Source organism: Heloderma suspectum, chromosome 6 (assembly GCF_057233095.1).
Source record: "Heloderma suspectum isolate Gila_16-S chromosome 6, 16-S_ref, whole genome shotgun sequence".
In the NCBI taxonomy this organism is placed as follows: Eukaryota; Metazoa; Chordata; class Lepidosauria; order Squamata; family Helodermatidae; genus Heloderma; species Heloderma suspectum.
Genome location: NC_139463.1, coordinates 74,217,530 through 74,232,150, shown reverse-complemented (window position 1 = coordinate 74,232,150; position 14,621 = coordinate 74,217,530). Strand labels below are relative to the sequence as shown.

Below are 14,621 nucleotides of genomic sequence, written 5' to 3'. Positions count from 1 at the left end.
GGCCTGAAAACTTCAGGTCAAACCGAGGGACCTGGCAACCCTAATCCCATGATACGACCTCTAGGCTTATGCATCGCAAAAAAAGAAGAAGACAAACTAGGATAGATATTGGCATAAAGTTTCCATGGGCTGATTTATATGTATAGGTGCAAATCTAGAAATAATGACTACAGTGGAAATAGCTACACTGGGGCGGGGGCGGGGGGAAACTGTGACCAGGTGGCCTGTGTGCCTGCTGGGTCTGGCTGCTGTTGATAGCAACTTCAAAGCCCCTGCTCTCCTTTCATAGGATTCTTTATCTTTAAACTGGACTTGGACTGGACAAAGAGAGGACACCTTCAAATAGAGGATTCTCCTCTGACAGCTCCTCCAATAGAGGACTGTCCTCTGCAAAGCAGGGCACAGTCAATCTAACCACTTTACCACTGCCTAGAGAGAACATACATATGGACCCTTGGCTGTATCTACTCTGAAATCTCATTTTCTTTAACACAAGGATGTCCATCCACCCTCCTCATCTCCTTACTTTGCCCCTACCATGCCAAGCAGTGAAAATGTGCCATTTCCTTGATAGATGGCCATTGCTTGCCTGAGTGGGATGGCATTATTTGCTGGCCTGAAAGTTTCCCGAATGAAAAAGTGGCAGTCCTCTGTCCCGACTATGTCTATGACTTCAACCATAACGGTACGTATGCTTTCTCAGCTCACACCAAACGCCTCCGATACTTTCCTAGTTCAGGGCCAAACTAGACATTAAATGTACCTTTGCATTTAATGTTCAGGTTTTTGAATCAGCAGCAGGGGGCGGGGGGGTGTGATTGGTGTGTGTGTGATGGGGACTGCAGTAGGCGGGGAGAGGAGATTTAACTGTCTCCTCCCCTGCTGTGGCCCTAACGAATATGCAGTGGAGGCTGGTGGCTCCGAAGTCAGTGGGGCGGTGAATCCGCTCCGGGTTTCACTCAGAGCCAGTCAGAATTCTGAAGGAGCTATCTTTGGATAGTTCCTTTAGAGTTCTGACTGGTTCTGACTGAAACCCAGAATGGCTTCACACACACACACACACACTCAGGAGCCACCAGCCTCCACTGGGAATATGCCTCCTTGGAAGTTAGTTGTTTGGGGTTTTCAAAATTTATATTGCCTCATTTTATATCGCCTTTAAGAACATAAGAACCTATCTAGTCCAGCATTCTGCCTGCACAGTGGCCAAGCAGGACAGGAGAGCAACACCCACCCCCACACACACTTACATTCCCCAGCAACTGATATACGGAGGCATACTGTCTCTAATACTGGAGGTAAAATACAGCTGCCATGTCTAGTAGTCTTGATAGCCTCATTCTCCATGGATTTGTCTAACCCCTTTCTAAAGCCATCCAAATTGGTGGCCATCACTACATCTTGTGGAAGCAAATTCCATGGTTTAACTATGCACTGTGTGAAGAAACACTTCCTTTTATCTGTCCTGAATCTCCTACCATTCACCTTCACTGGGTGACCCTGGATTCTAGTTTTCTGAGAGAATTTCTCCACACCCTACATAGTTTTATATTCTTCTCTCGTGTCCCCCCACACTTGCCTTTTTTCTAAGCTAAACAGTCCCAAACATTGTAATTTTTCCTCATAGGAGAATTGCTCCAGCCCCTTGATCATTTTGGTTGCTTTTTCTGCACCTTTTCCAGCTGTACAATATCCTTTTTGAGGTGCTGTGACCAGAATTGTACCCAGCACTCCAAGAATGGTTGCACCATAGACTTGTATAAGGGCATTATGATATTAGCAGTTTTATTTGCAATTCCTTTCCTAATGATCCCCAGCATGGAAGTTGCCATTTTCACAGAAACCACATACTGAGTTGATATGTGCATCAAGCTATCCACCACAACCCTAAGATCCCTTTCTTGGGGCATCTCTACACCAGCCTAAAATCCTGCATTTAAAATGGGGCTTTCTGCTTCCGTTTTAAATGCAGGATCACAACTGACTCTCTTTACACGTGTGTCCTTCCCCCCCTTCGCCCCCCCTTCGCCCCTCCTTCTCCCCATATCTGAGTCTTCCATTATCTTTCATTGATCTCGGCCCTTTTCTTGCCGCTTTTCCTCTTTTCACAGAGGAAACTGAAGTGGAACACAACGAGGTAATTTGATAGCTCATTATCTGCGATCTATTTAAAAAAGGAATAAAGGGCATTTAGTGTAGGAGATGCCTTGAATGATCACGGCATCATGTAAAGAGTCTGCAAACTTCTGTGAAGGAGCAATCTCAATTGCAGGGTGAAAGCTCAGTGTGAAGGAGCCCTTGGTCAGTCATGGTCAGCTCAGCCCCCATCAGCTTTTACATGAAATTAGGAGTTTTTGCCTCAATGTGCATCACTGATAACGTGCTAACTTTGAACTGCATTTGCCATTTTAATGCCCATTCCCCCAGTTTGGAGATATCTTTTTTGATCCCTTTGCAATCATTTTTTGTTTGAACCAACCTAAATAATTTGGTGTTATCAACCACTTCACTGCTTACCCCTAACACCAGATCCTATATGAAAAAGTTTAAAAGAACCAGTCCCATACAGATCCTTAGAGGAACCCCAGTGTTTACATCCCTCCATTGTGAGAACTGCCCATTTATCCCTACTCTCTGCTTTCCATTCTTTCACCAGTTACCTCTCCATAAGAGGAGCTCCCTCCTACCCCACAACTGCTCAGAAGTGTTTGATGAGGGACTTCAGGGTGCTTTCAGATGAGGCTTTTATTGTGCCTTCACCCTGCTGCATTCACGAAATTTTACAGGTGGTTGAGGCAACATTGTCTTCCACTTGTAGCCCTCTCACATTTTCCCACCACTTCCATCTTTTTTCCTACCACAGAAAATCCTTTAAGGAGAAAAGGATGGAATAGCTGCCCAATGCCTTCTAATTGGTAGTGTTAGGAGCCCTTCATCAAGAAGCACCCTTTTGTCAAAAGCCTTTTCAAAGTCCAAATAGACAATGTCTTTTGGATACCCCTATCCACATGATCGTAGACACTTCCAAAAGCTCTAAAACGTTCGTGAGACAGGACTTACTTTTACAGAAGTGATGTAGATTCTTTTTCAGCAGGACTTGTCCTTCAATCTATATGCTTAAGAATTCTGTCTTGAATAAATTGTTGTTGTTGTTGTTGTTCAGTCATTAAGTCGTGTCTGACTCTTCGTGACCCCACAGACCATAGCACGCCAGGCCTTCCTGTCCTGCGCTCTCTCCTGGAGCGTGCTCAGGTTCATATTCATTGCATCGGTGATGCTATCTAGCCATCTCATCCTCTGCCATCCCCTTCTCCTTTTGCCTTCAATCTTTCCCAGCATCAGGGTCTTTTCCAGTGCCCTTTCTCTTCACATTAGGTGGCCAAAATATTTCAGCTTCAGTTTCAGTATCTGTCCTTCCAATGAGCAGTCAGGGTTGATTTCCTTTAGGACTGACTGATTTGACCTCCTTGCAGTCCAGGGGACTTGTAAGAGTCTTCTCCAGCACCACACTTCGAAAGCATCCATTCTTCGGCATTCAGCCTTCCTTATAGTCCAGCTCTCACAGCCATACATTACTACTGGGAAAACCATAGCTTTGATTAGATGGACCTTTGTCGGCAAGGTGATGTCTCTGCGTCTTACTATGCTGTCTAGGTTTGCCATAGCTTTCCTCCCAAGGAGCAAGCGTCTTTTAATTTCATGGCTACAGTCACCGTCTGCAGTGATCTTGGAGCCCAAGAAAATAAAATCTGTCACCGCTTCCATTTCTTCCCCTTCTATATGCCAGGAAGTGATGGGGCCAGATGCCATGATCTTAGTTTTTTTAATGTTGAGTTTCAAACCAGCTTTTGCACTCTCCTCTTTCACCCTCAACAAGAGGCTCTTTAGATCCTCTTCGCTTTCTGCCATTAGGGTGGTATCATCTGCGTATCTGAGGTTGTTGATAATTCTCCCGGCAATCTTAATTCCGACCTGTGATTCATCCAACCCGGCGTTTCTCATGATGTACTCTGCATATAAGTTAAATAAGCAGGGTGACAATATGCAGCCTTGTTGTACTCCTTTCCCAATTTTGAACCAATCGGTTGTTCCATGTCTGGTTCTTACTGTTGCTTCTTGGCCCTCGTACAGGTTTCTCAGGAGACAGGTAAGGTGGTCTGGTACTGCCATCTCTTTAAGAATTTGCCACAGTTTGTTGTGATCCACACAATCAAAGGCTTTAGCATAGTCAATGAAGTAGAAATAGACATTTTTCTGGAATTCTCTTGCTTTCTCCATGATCCAGTGAATGTTGGCGATTTGATCTCTAGTTCCTCTGCCTCTTCGGAACCCAGCTTGTACTTCTGGTAGTTCTCGGTTCACATACTGCTGAAACCTAGCTTGTAGGATTTTGAGCATAACCTTGCTGGCATGTGAAATGAGCGCAATTGTATGATAGTTTGAACACTCTTTGGCATTGCCCTTCTTTGGAACAGGAATGTAAACTGACCTTTTCCAGTCTTGTGGCCACTGTTGAGTGTTCCAAATGTGTTGGCATATTGAATGTAGCACTTTAACAGCATCATCTTTTAGGATTTTAAATAGCTCAGCTGGAATACTGTCATCTCCACCAGCTTTGTTGTTAGTAGTGCTTCCTAAGGCCCACTTGACTTCACTCTCTAGGATGTCCGGCTCACGTTCAGTGACCGCACTATCATGGCTATCAGGGACATTCAGATCTTTCCTGTATAGTTCTTCTGTGTATTCTTTCCACCTCTTCTTAATCTCATCTGCTTCTGTTAGGTCCCTGCCTTCTTTGTCCTTTATCATGCCTGTCTTTGCACAAAACGTTCCCTTGATATCTCCGATTTTCTTGAAAAGATCTCTAGTCTTTCCCATTCTATTGTTTTCCTCGATTTCTTTGAATTGTTCATTTAAGAAGGCCTTCTTGTCTCTCCTTGCTATTCTCTGGAACTCTGCATTCAGTTGGATGTATCTTCCCCTTTCTCCCTTGCTTTTCGCTTCCCTTCTTTCCTCAGCTACTTGTAAAGCCTCATCAGACAGCCACTTGGCTTTCTTGCATTTCTTTTTCTTTGGGATGGATTAAGTTGCTGCCTTCTGAACAATGTTACGGACCTCTGTCCATAGTTCCTCAGGCACTCTGTCTATCAGGTCTAATCCCTGAAATCTATTCCTCACCTCCACTGTGTATTCATAAGGGATATGATTTAGGTCATACCTGAATGGTTTAGTGGTTTTCCCTACGTGTTTCAATTTAAGCCGAAATTTTGCAAGAATCAGCTCATGATCTGAGCCACAGTCAGCTCCAGGTCTTGTTTTTACTGACTGTATAGAGCTTCTCCATCTTTGGCTGCAAAGGACATAATCAATCTGATTTTGATATTGACCATCTGGTGATGTCCATGTGTAGAGTCGCCTCTTGTGCTGTTGGAAAAGAGTGTTTGCTATGATCAGCGTGTTCTCTTGGAAAAACTGTATTAGCCTTTGTCCTGCTTCATTTTGTACACCAAGGCCATGCTTGCCTGTTATCCCGGTGATTTCTTGACTTCCTACTTTGGCATTCCAATCCCCTATGATGAAAGGGACATCTTTTTTTGGTGTTAGTTCTAGAAGGTATTGTAGGTCTTCATAGAACCGATCAACCTCAGCTTCTTCGGCCTCAGTGGTTGGGGCATAGACTTGAATTACTGTGAATGGTTTGCCTTGGATTCGTACTGAGATCATTCTATCGTTTTTGAGATTGTACCCCAGTACTGCTTTTCCCATCCTTTTGTTGACTATGAGTGCTACTCCATTTCTTCTAAGGGATTCTTGTCCACAGTAGTAGATATAATGGTCACCTGAATTAAATTCGCCCATGCTTGTCCATTTTAGTTCGCTGATTCCCAAGATGTCGATGTTCAATCTTGCCACCTCATGTTTGACCACTTCCAGCTTACCTTGATTCATTGATCTGACATTCCAGGTTCCTAAACAATATTGTTCTTTACAGCATCGGATTTTCTTTTCACCACCAGACACATCCACAGCTGAGTGTCCTTTCGGCTTTGGCCTAGCCACTTCACTCTTTCTGGTGCTACTTGGAAATACCCTCTGCTCTTCCCCAGTAGTATATTAGACACCTTCCGACCTGAGAGGCTCATCTTCCGGCATCATATCTTTTAGCCTTGTGATACGTTCCATGGGGTTTTCTTGGCAAGAATACTGGAGTGGGTTGCCCTTTCCTTCTCTAGTGGACCACATTTTGTCAGAACTCTGTGCCATGACCTGTCCGTCTTGGGTGGCCCTGCACGGCATAGCTTATGGCTTCACTGAGTTACTCAAGCCCCTTCACCACAACAAGGCAGTGATCCATGAAGGAGACTTGAATAAATACTCTCCACCAATTTACCTGCTAACTAGCCTGTAGAAGACACAATTTCACATTTGAGTTCTTGAAAAATTCTTGGTGATTTGTTTTCAATTTGTCAATAGTTTCATCTCTTGTCACCACTATTTGCATCAGTTCCTCAGATTCTGTTCCTGAAAATATCTCCTCTACATCTTCTGCAGTGAAGACAGATACAAAGAATTCATTCAGCTTCTCTGCACTCTCCTTATCCTTCTTTAGTACTCCTTTAACTCCATTGTCATCCAACAGTCCAACTGCCTCACTAGCCAGTTTCCTGCTTCTGATGTATTTAATTTTTAAAAAATTGTTGGCCTTAATGTTATTAGTGATATGTTTCTCAAAATCCTTTTTTGCATCCCTTATTGTCTGCTTGCATTTCCTTTGTGCAAGATTGTGCTCCTTCTTGTTCTCCTAATTTTTCTGCTTGAGGCAAAGGACAAGATGGCACCTCCCCCCTGCCCTCATTCCATGTACAGCAGTTGGCAGGATTGGCACTTTAATGTCACTTCAACACTGACAACAGGACAGCATCCACCACTGTTCCTGCAGGATAGCTTAGAGGCAAGGTCAGGGGAAACAGCACCACTGCTGCCCTGCCCTCCAGCATTCAACACCTGAGGCGGCCACCTCACTCTGCCTAACGTTAGGGCCAGGCCGGCTTGGAAGCTTTACACTTTGCCCAGGAAACAGACACTTAATCTCACTGTGTGATGGCTAACTAGTGTCAGGGTGGAAACTGAGCCCATAGAGCCCCAGAGCAGTTCTGATTCTGAGGAAGAACAGCAATCCATGGGAGAGGAGCTCTCTCATCTCTCACAAGCACAGCAGCTGGCAGAGATTCCTCCTGCCAGCATTCCTGAGAGAGATAGTGACCCTGGCAGTGAGAGAGAGGCTTGCTGGATGCTCGGCGCAGACGCAGGGAGTGGCAACAGATGGAGGGCGCCGAAAGGAGGTGCTCTGCTCATTTGGCGATAAAACAACGGTTGCGTCCCAAGGACCCAAGAGTCAGAGGGAGGATCTCTCCATAGCCCATAAGTTCAGAGTCTTCCCACGCTTCTCCTTCAAACAGGGACCAACTGCCTTACCTGGAGCTTAGGCTACTCTGCTATCTACCCCAGTGCAGTTCCTAGCTTAGTCGCTAGTGATTAGTATCTGTAAGAGTCATTAAGTAATAAAGGAATAAAGCCTTGGAAAGAATCCTCGTCGTCTGTGTCTTGAGTTGGCTATTGGAGGGGACTGTAAGAGGCAGCTAGGGTGCTCCTGACAACTAGTTTGTCTCATTGGCCAGAGAAAGCCACTCGAAGCATGATCAGAGAAACATTCATTCATTTAGTATGATTTCATATATTCTGGAGTCACTGGCCTTTGAAAATGGTGGTGGTGTTGAGCCTTACTGGCATCTACCCCCCCGTCCTGTCCCCCCATTTCACTGGCCAGGTTTCCCTTTCTGAACTCTGCCTCTCCTTTATTTCAGGTCATGCCTATAGACACTGTGATGTCAACGGGAACTGGGAGTTGGTGCCCAACATGAACAAGACTTGGGCTAATTACACAGAATGTGCCATATTCTTCGCCCCGGAACGGCAGAACCAAGAAAAGGTTAAATGCCTTATTACAGCTAGGGTGCAATCTTATCCATATTTAGACCAAAAAAAAGTCCAGGTGGTTGGAGAATGTTGGGAGTTGTCAGACTTTTTTTGTCTAAACATGCATAGGATTGCACCCTTAATAGGGAGAAAGAGAGATGTGGGGCAGAGAGGAAACAGAGCTTGTGGAATTGGAAGCGTCTCTGCCTCGGCCTACCACAGCATGGTAGATCCAGGCAATTGACCTGCCTTTCTAAAGGCTGATGAAAGGGATGGAGGTGTATGGAAGATATGATGATCATTTCCAAATATTTTAAAAGAACATCTAAAAGAAGTGGGAGGGGATAATTAATCACTCTGTTTGCCAAGGATATTTTATTGTATTGGTGTATAACATTCTAAGCTGCAATTCTCTACAGCAAGAATTAGGAACTTTGTGCCCATGGGCTGAATTTGGCCCACCAGACTGGCCACCCAGCACAATCATCCAGTTGTCTGGATTAGTCCTGGGAGGCAATCTACTCTCCAGGGCCAACCCAGTTCCCTACCCCTGCTCTACTGCAATCAGTATTTGAATCTGTTTTTATTTTATTTTTATAAATGAAATGAACACTACGAACAACATAATCAGAATCTTCAGTTTCCAACATTACAGTATTCTCAGGGGGGAAAAAGGGGGGGAGGATAGCAAAAGAAGCGGGGGGAGGATTATGTTAAACTTCAATAAGAACAAACCAAATATCCAAATATAAATCCAATTGCAGATTATACCTATTCAGCACTCTTCAGTATCATAACCTCAGTCTTATAGCAAAGGAATGGGAGCAAACAATCCATTTCCTTGGCCATATATTACCATTTGGTTAATGCGTATTAATAAACGTTAAAAGTTTAGCCAACAAGAAATAGTAATAATAATCATCCCATAATGCTATTAATAATAATAATAATAAAAAGGGGAAAAAGCTTAAGAAAAAGATAAAAAAACAAAAAACAAAAACAAATATTTGTATATTTTAAGTAATATCGTATCTAAAAATATATATTTATATGTGTACACACACATACACACACAAATAGGCATTTTATTACAATATAACATAAAAAAGGAGAAAGAAAACAGAAATATGCAAACATTTACTCTGGCATGCTGCCTAGACATCTTAGCAGCTATAGCCCAAACAGCACTTCAAAAGAACAGTGAAGATGGCTAAGTTCCAACTCTGGGGGCTGACAGAGTTGGTTCCCTTGTTTTAATTTTAATACCAATTAAAAATGATTCTGCAGCATCAGGATCCAAAAATGTTTTCATCTGGTCTTCAAAAGGAATGCAAAATGTAGCTCGATATTTAATATGATATTGCAGGTTAATTTGCTTTGCCAAACTTCTCGCCTTGGTGAATTTCCTTCTTCTGTTAGCGATTTCTTTAGTATAATCAGGAAAGAGCATAATCTTGCCATTTGCTGATCCCTGCTGAAGCTCACCTCATTCTCTTGCCAAACACATAAGATATTTTTTTGTAGAGACTCGTGAAAATTGAACAATAACAGTCCCAGAAGTCCCTTTAGTGCCATGTATTGAGCCACGAACACGATATGCATGCTCAATATCAAGTAAAAAATCAGATGGTAAAAAAAATAGCTCATGCAAAAGTTTATCCATAAATTCAGCCAAATCTATATCAGTAGCCATGTCTTTAATACCAAGGATATGTAGATTCACTCTACGTGTGAAGGCCTCCAGTTGAGAAATTCGAGCAGAACAAATGTTATGAGAAGCTTCCATGGAAGTTTCATGAGCAGTAACCCGATCTTCGAGAGCATTAACCTTCGATTCCATCTTTTGAAAAGAGATATTAATTAAATCCACAGCCCCCTGAAGGGCAGTGATTGAGTTCTGAATTGTTTCAAGTTTCTTTGACTGCTCTGGTAGCTGAGAAGACATAGCTTTTATCAAAGCAAGCAACTCCTCTTCATCTCCAGCATTTCTAGAAATCTTTGCTGGAGGAGCAATTGGGGGGGGGGGTAGGTGGCGTTCTCAAGCCTTTCTTTTTTTCCTTTGATACTGCCATCCTCCACTTTCAAAAGCACAACAAGCAAGTATAATTGCAGAAACAAAAAAAACAAACACACAGATTTAATTACAAGTCCTCAGATATTGCTGGTAGTTTAAATTCAGAAATACTATTTGGAGCCATTTGTCCTTATGTCTCCTAATTGCTTAGGAGTTTCAAACAGTGTTCAGTAGATGACACTCTGGCATCTAATCTTAGATTTCAGCCCCTCTGTTTCTCTGCAGAAGCAACTGTTCTCCTAAGATTTCATCTGGATGGTTCCCCTTTTAATTCCAGGGGAAGGTAAAAAGGTTTCTCAACCTTTTCACAGCTGTTTGAGATAAGCAACCTGCAAGTCACTGCAGGAGGACATGGCTCCAACCCGATGTCACACTTCTACTGCAATCAGTATTTGAAGCATTACATTTTAAAGCATCCATGCACGCTTTGAACAGCTAGAGCAGGTTAGGATTGTTTTATGGGTTTTCATTAAAGGAGGAGCCAGGCAGACTTGTTTTGTATGCAGAAGGCCCCTAGTTCAATCCCCGGCATCTCCAGTTAAAAAGACCAGGTGGCAAGTGATGGGAAAGGGCCTTCACGTGTCCTGAGAGCCTGGAGTTCTACTGCCAGTCTGAGCAGACAGTGCTGGGCCAGATGAACAAATCGGCAGCTGCCTTACATCAGGCCAGACAGACTATGGGACTTCCTAAGACATGTGAGGCATGGGCAGTGGGAGTATGGGGCACTCCTGGGCAGGTGCAGGAGGGCCAGGCTGCAGCATAGACATAGGGACAGGCATGTCCTCCTGCCTGCTTCTCCAGGGCTGTGCCTCTGCCTCCTGCACAGAACCAGCCAAGTTGCAATGGACTGAGCATGTAGCCCAGATGGTGATGCTACAGTGCAGCCTTCCCCCAACCTGGTGCCCTCCAGATGTTTTGGACTTCCACTCCCATCAACCCCAGCCAGCATAGCCAATGGTGAGGAATGCTGGGAGTTGTTGTCCGGAACATCTGGCGGGCACAGGCCGGGGAAAGCTGCTCTAGCGGCATTGTTTCATGTGCTGGTCTTAAGACATGGCACGTTTGCTACTGGTTGAAATGCAATTTGGCAACGGACCAGCAGGGAGCTGGATGTGGTGGCAAAATCCCCTCCTTTGGAGATTTGCAAAAGAGGACCGAGTGGATGGAGGATAGCCTGTCTGGGGAAAGGTGGTGGTTGTCTAGAAAGGGTCCTTGACCTGATGTCATCAGTTAGGATGATGGCCCCGAAGAGACTATCTATGCAGAGATTTCTCTCTTTCCCCCCCTGCTCACCTAGGAAGTGTTTGACCGCCTGCACATCATCTACACTGCTGGTTACTCCATCTCCCTCGCCTCCCTTCTGGTTGCCATGTGCATCCTTTGCTACTTCAAGTAAGGAGGAGAGATCTTATTGCTTCTTTTGCCCCAGCCCCCATCATCCCAAACCATAGCCCTCCCCTGCTGCCCAGCAGAAAGGTTGGCAGGGCTCATAACTTGCCTGGCAGTCACTTTTTGTTTTTAATGCCTGGTCCCCGATACACGGGGGCTGGTCGTGGTAACAAAAGACACTCGGCGCATGCTTAAAGGAACTTTTGTAATTGCTTATGTTACAGACCTGAGCTGTAGTATTGAAGAGAGATCCTGGGGCTAAGCCGCAGTGGTGTAGTGGCTAGAGTGTAGGACTGGGACTTAGGAGAGCCGGGTTCTAATTGCCATTTAGTCATGAAGCTCACTGTCTCAGCCTAACCTACCACAGGGTGGCTGGCGGGAGGTGGGGAGAATGGAGAGGAGGAAGACCATATAAACTTCCTTTGGTTCCTTGCGGGAGGAAAAAAAGGCAGGATATAAATGTAATAATAAATAAAATAATAATAAGTAAAAAGGGCCTTGGCTCAAATCAAATTAAACCTTCACGACCAGCAAAGCAGGGGGAGAAACCATCAGCTTGTACTCGTAATTGTCTGTGTGTGTGTATAAACTTTGCTTACACCGCAGATAAGGGCAGGTGGTTAGGTGGTGTAGATCCCAGAAAGAACATCCCCAACAAGAGTCATGTGGGATTCTGTGATATGGAGCAGCCATTGCTATAGTGTGGCTATTGCCTGCCCTTTCTCTTGTCAGTCCAGTTTAGTGGTTCGAGTGCTGGACAGGGACCCAGGTTCAAATCTCCACTGAGTTAGCCATGAATCTCACTGGTGTGATCACGGCCGAGTAATTTGCTCCCCCTCAGATTAATCTACCTCACAGGGCTGTTGTGAGGGAAAATGGGGCGGGGGGGGAGAGTACCACACACCACTTTGGAAGAAAGGTGGCATAAAAGTGTGATTAATAACTAAAATTAATCCAATCCTGCACGGCTGTGTGTTTTAAGGCGACTTCACTGCACACGGAATTACATCCACCTTCACCTCTTTGCCTCTTTCATCTGCCGAGCTGTGAGTATCTTTGTGAAGGACATAGTGCTGTACTCCACCACACAATCTGAGGGGCTGCAGAAAGCACAAGATGGTGACTGGGATGCTGAAGAACTGAGCGTCTCTTTGGGATCCAGGACCCACCTGGTACGTCCCAACCATGGAAAGCATACTCTCCTCTACTGTCTAAGTAGGAGAATGATGTGTGCCGGCGTCTAGGGGTGCCAGTAGGGGGCACTTTAAGGAGGACATAGATAGGGGAGCATGACCTTTTTGGCCTGGAGAGTTGCAGTCAGCACCAGTGGGGTGGCGGGGTGGTGGTGTCACGTGTGTGTAACCTCATTCCCCATCCCAGCGACCCTGCACAAGATCAGTGGGCTGAGGGAGGAGGAGGTTTGAGCCTCCTTCTCCCTCTCAGCGAGCTAGATGGGCATGGGGGCCTGCACAACAAGCATCTCGGGGCCTTGGGCTGTGCACCCCTGAGGTAGACAAATTGGAACAGGTTCAGAGGAAGGCAATGAAGATGGTCAGCTGTATGGGAAACAACTCCAGCTAGGAACGTTTGAAGGAAGTGGGTTTGTTTAGCCTGGAGAAGAGAATGTATTTATTAGATTTATGAGCCGTCCATCTGGCTGGCTAACCAGTCACTCTAGGTGGCATACAATACAAATAACAACACAAAATACAACATAATCAACAAAACAATATTGCTCTAGAAAAAAACCCTAATTTTTTAGGGTAAAAAAAAAAACCCATCCCAAATGCCTGCCTGAACAGCCAGGTTCAAAGCCCGGCAGAAGCTCATCAAAGAGGGGGCATGGTGGATGTCACTAGGGAGGGAATTCCACAAAGTGGGGGCCAACACAGAAAAGGCCCTCTCCCTAGTCCTCACCAGCCTAACTGTCCTGGCTGATGGGACAGACAGAAGGCCTTCCGAGGCCAATCTCGTTGCATGGCATCCCTGGTGTTGCTGAAGGTGCTCCTTAAGATAGACTGGGCTGGAACCGTATAGGGTTTTAAAGGTCAATACCAACACCTTGAATTGGGCCCGGGAAACAACTGGTAACCAATGCAACTCCTTCAGCACTGGAGTGATGTGATCTCACCGACGGCTGCCTTTAATCAGGTGAGCCGCCGCGTTCTGTACCAGCTGCAACTTCTGAACCATCTCCAAGGGTAACCCCACATAGAGCGCATTGCAGTAGTCTAGGTGAGAGGAGACCAAGGCATGAACTACTGATGGGAGCAGATGGTTAGGGAGGTAGGGACGCAGCTGCCGTATCAGATGGAGTTGGTACAGTGCTGCCTGGCTCATGGCCGACACCTGAGCCTCTGTGGACTGCTGGGAGTCTAAAATGACCTGGTCCTTCAGGGGCAGCTGCACCCCATTCAACACCAGGTCAACCTTCCCTTGCCTCCCACAAGAAGTACTTCGGTTTTGTCGGGGTTCAGTTTCAGCTTATTCCTTCCCATCCAGCCACTTACCAACTCCAGATGACCAGGGTTTCTACAGCCACCCTTGGTGAGGATTTAAATGAGAGGTAGGGAAGACTGTGTGTGTGTGTTGGGGTGTGTGTGGATACGACAGCATTCTTCAATTATGTGAAGGGCCATCCCTTCATAGAAAAAGGCCAAAACATGTTCCCTTCCTCCCAGAGGGTAGGACGAGATCTAATGAGCTTAAGTTACAGGAGAAGTTTCAGTTGAACCTCAGGAGAAAGTTCTTGACAGTAAGAGTAGCTTGAAAATGGAGCCAATAGTCTACAGCAAGGGTGGGCAACTTGTGGCCCTCCAGATATTTTGGCCTACAACTCCCATCAATCCTCACCATTGGCTATGCTGGCAAGGGCAGATGGGAGCAGCCACACGTTGCACACGCCTGAGAGGAAGGGTAGGCTCTCCCTCATGAGAGGTCTTCAAGCAGAAGCTGGACATCCATCTGTGGGGATGCTCTAGCTCTGGATTTCCTGCATCGAGCAGGGGGTCGGCCTAGATGGCCTACAAGCCGCCCTCAAACTCCATGATTCTTCCTGAAAATTCAGGGAACTATAGTAGCGATTGCAGAATAACCAGGCTCAAAATGGTTTCCTACCCAATCATAAAACAGCATTTTAGATGTATCAGCATTCAGTTTTGGAAGAAACACAAGAAACAAA

At 45.3% G+C, this 14,621-nt stretch overlaps 1 protein-coding gene across 2 annotated transcripts in view; it reads left to right on the top strand.

Annotated features, from left to right (window-relative positions):
* LOC146341184 (parathyroid hormone/parathyroid hormone-related peptide receptor-like) overlaps window positions 1-14,621 on the top strand; it is a 32,723-nt gene that overhangs the window by 6,388 nt on the left and 11,714 nt on the right. For both annotated transcript variants that reach the window (XM_084804916.1, XM_084804915.1), the window contains exons 3-6: window positions 575-685; window positions 7,866-7,990; window positions 11,349-11,443; window positions 12,423-12,612. In XM_084804916.1, the coding sequence (XP_084661042.1) occupies window positions 575-685; window positions 7,866-7,990; window positions 11,349-11,443; window positions 12,423-12,612 (521 nt within the window). The remainder of the gene's footprint in view (window positions 1-574; window positions 686-7,865; window positions 7,991-11,348; window positions 11,444-12,422; window positions 12,613-14,621) is intronic.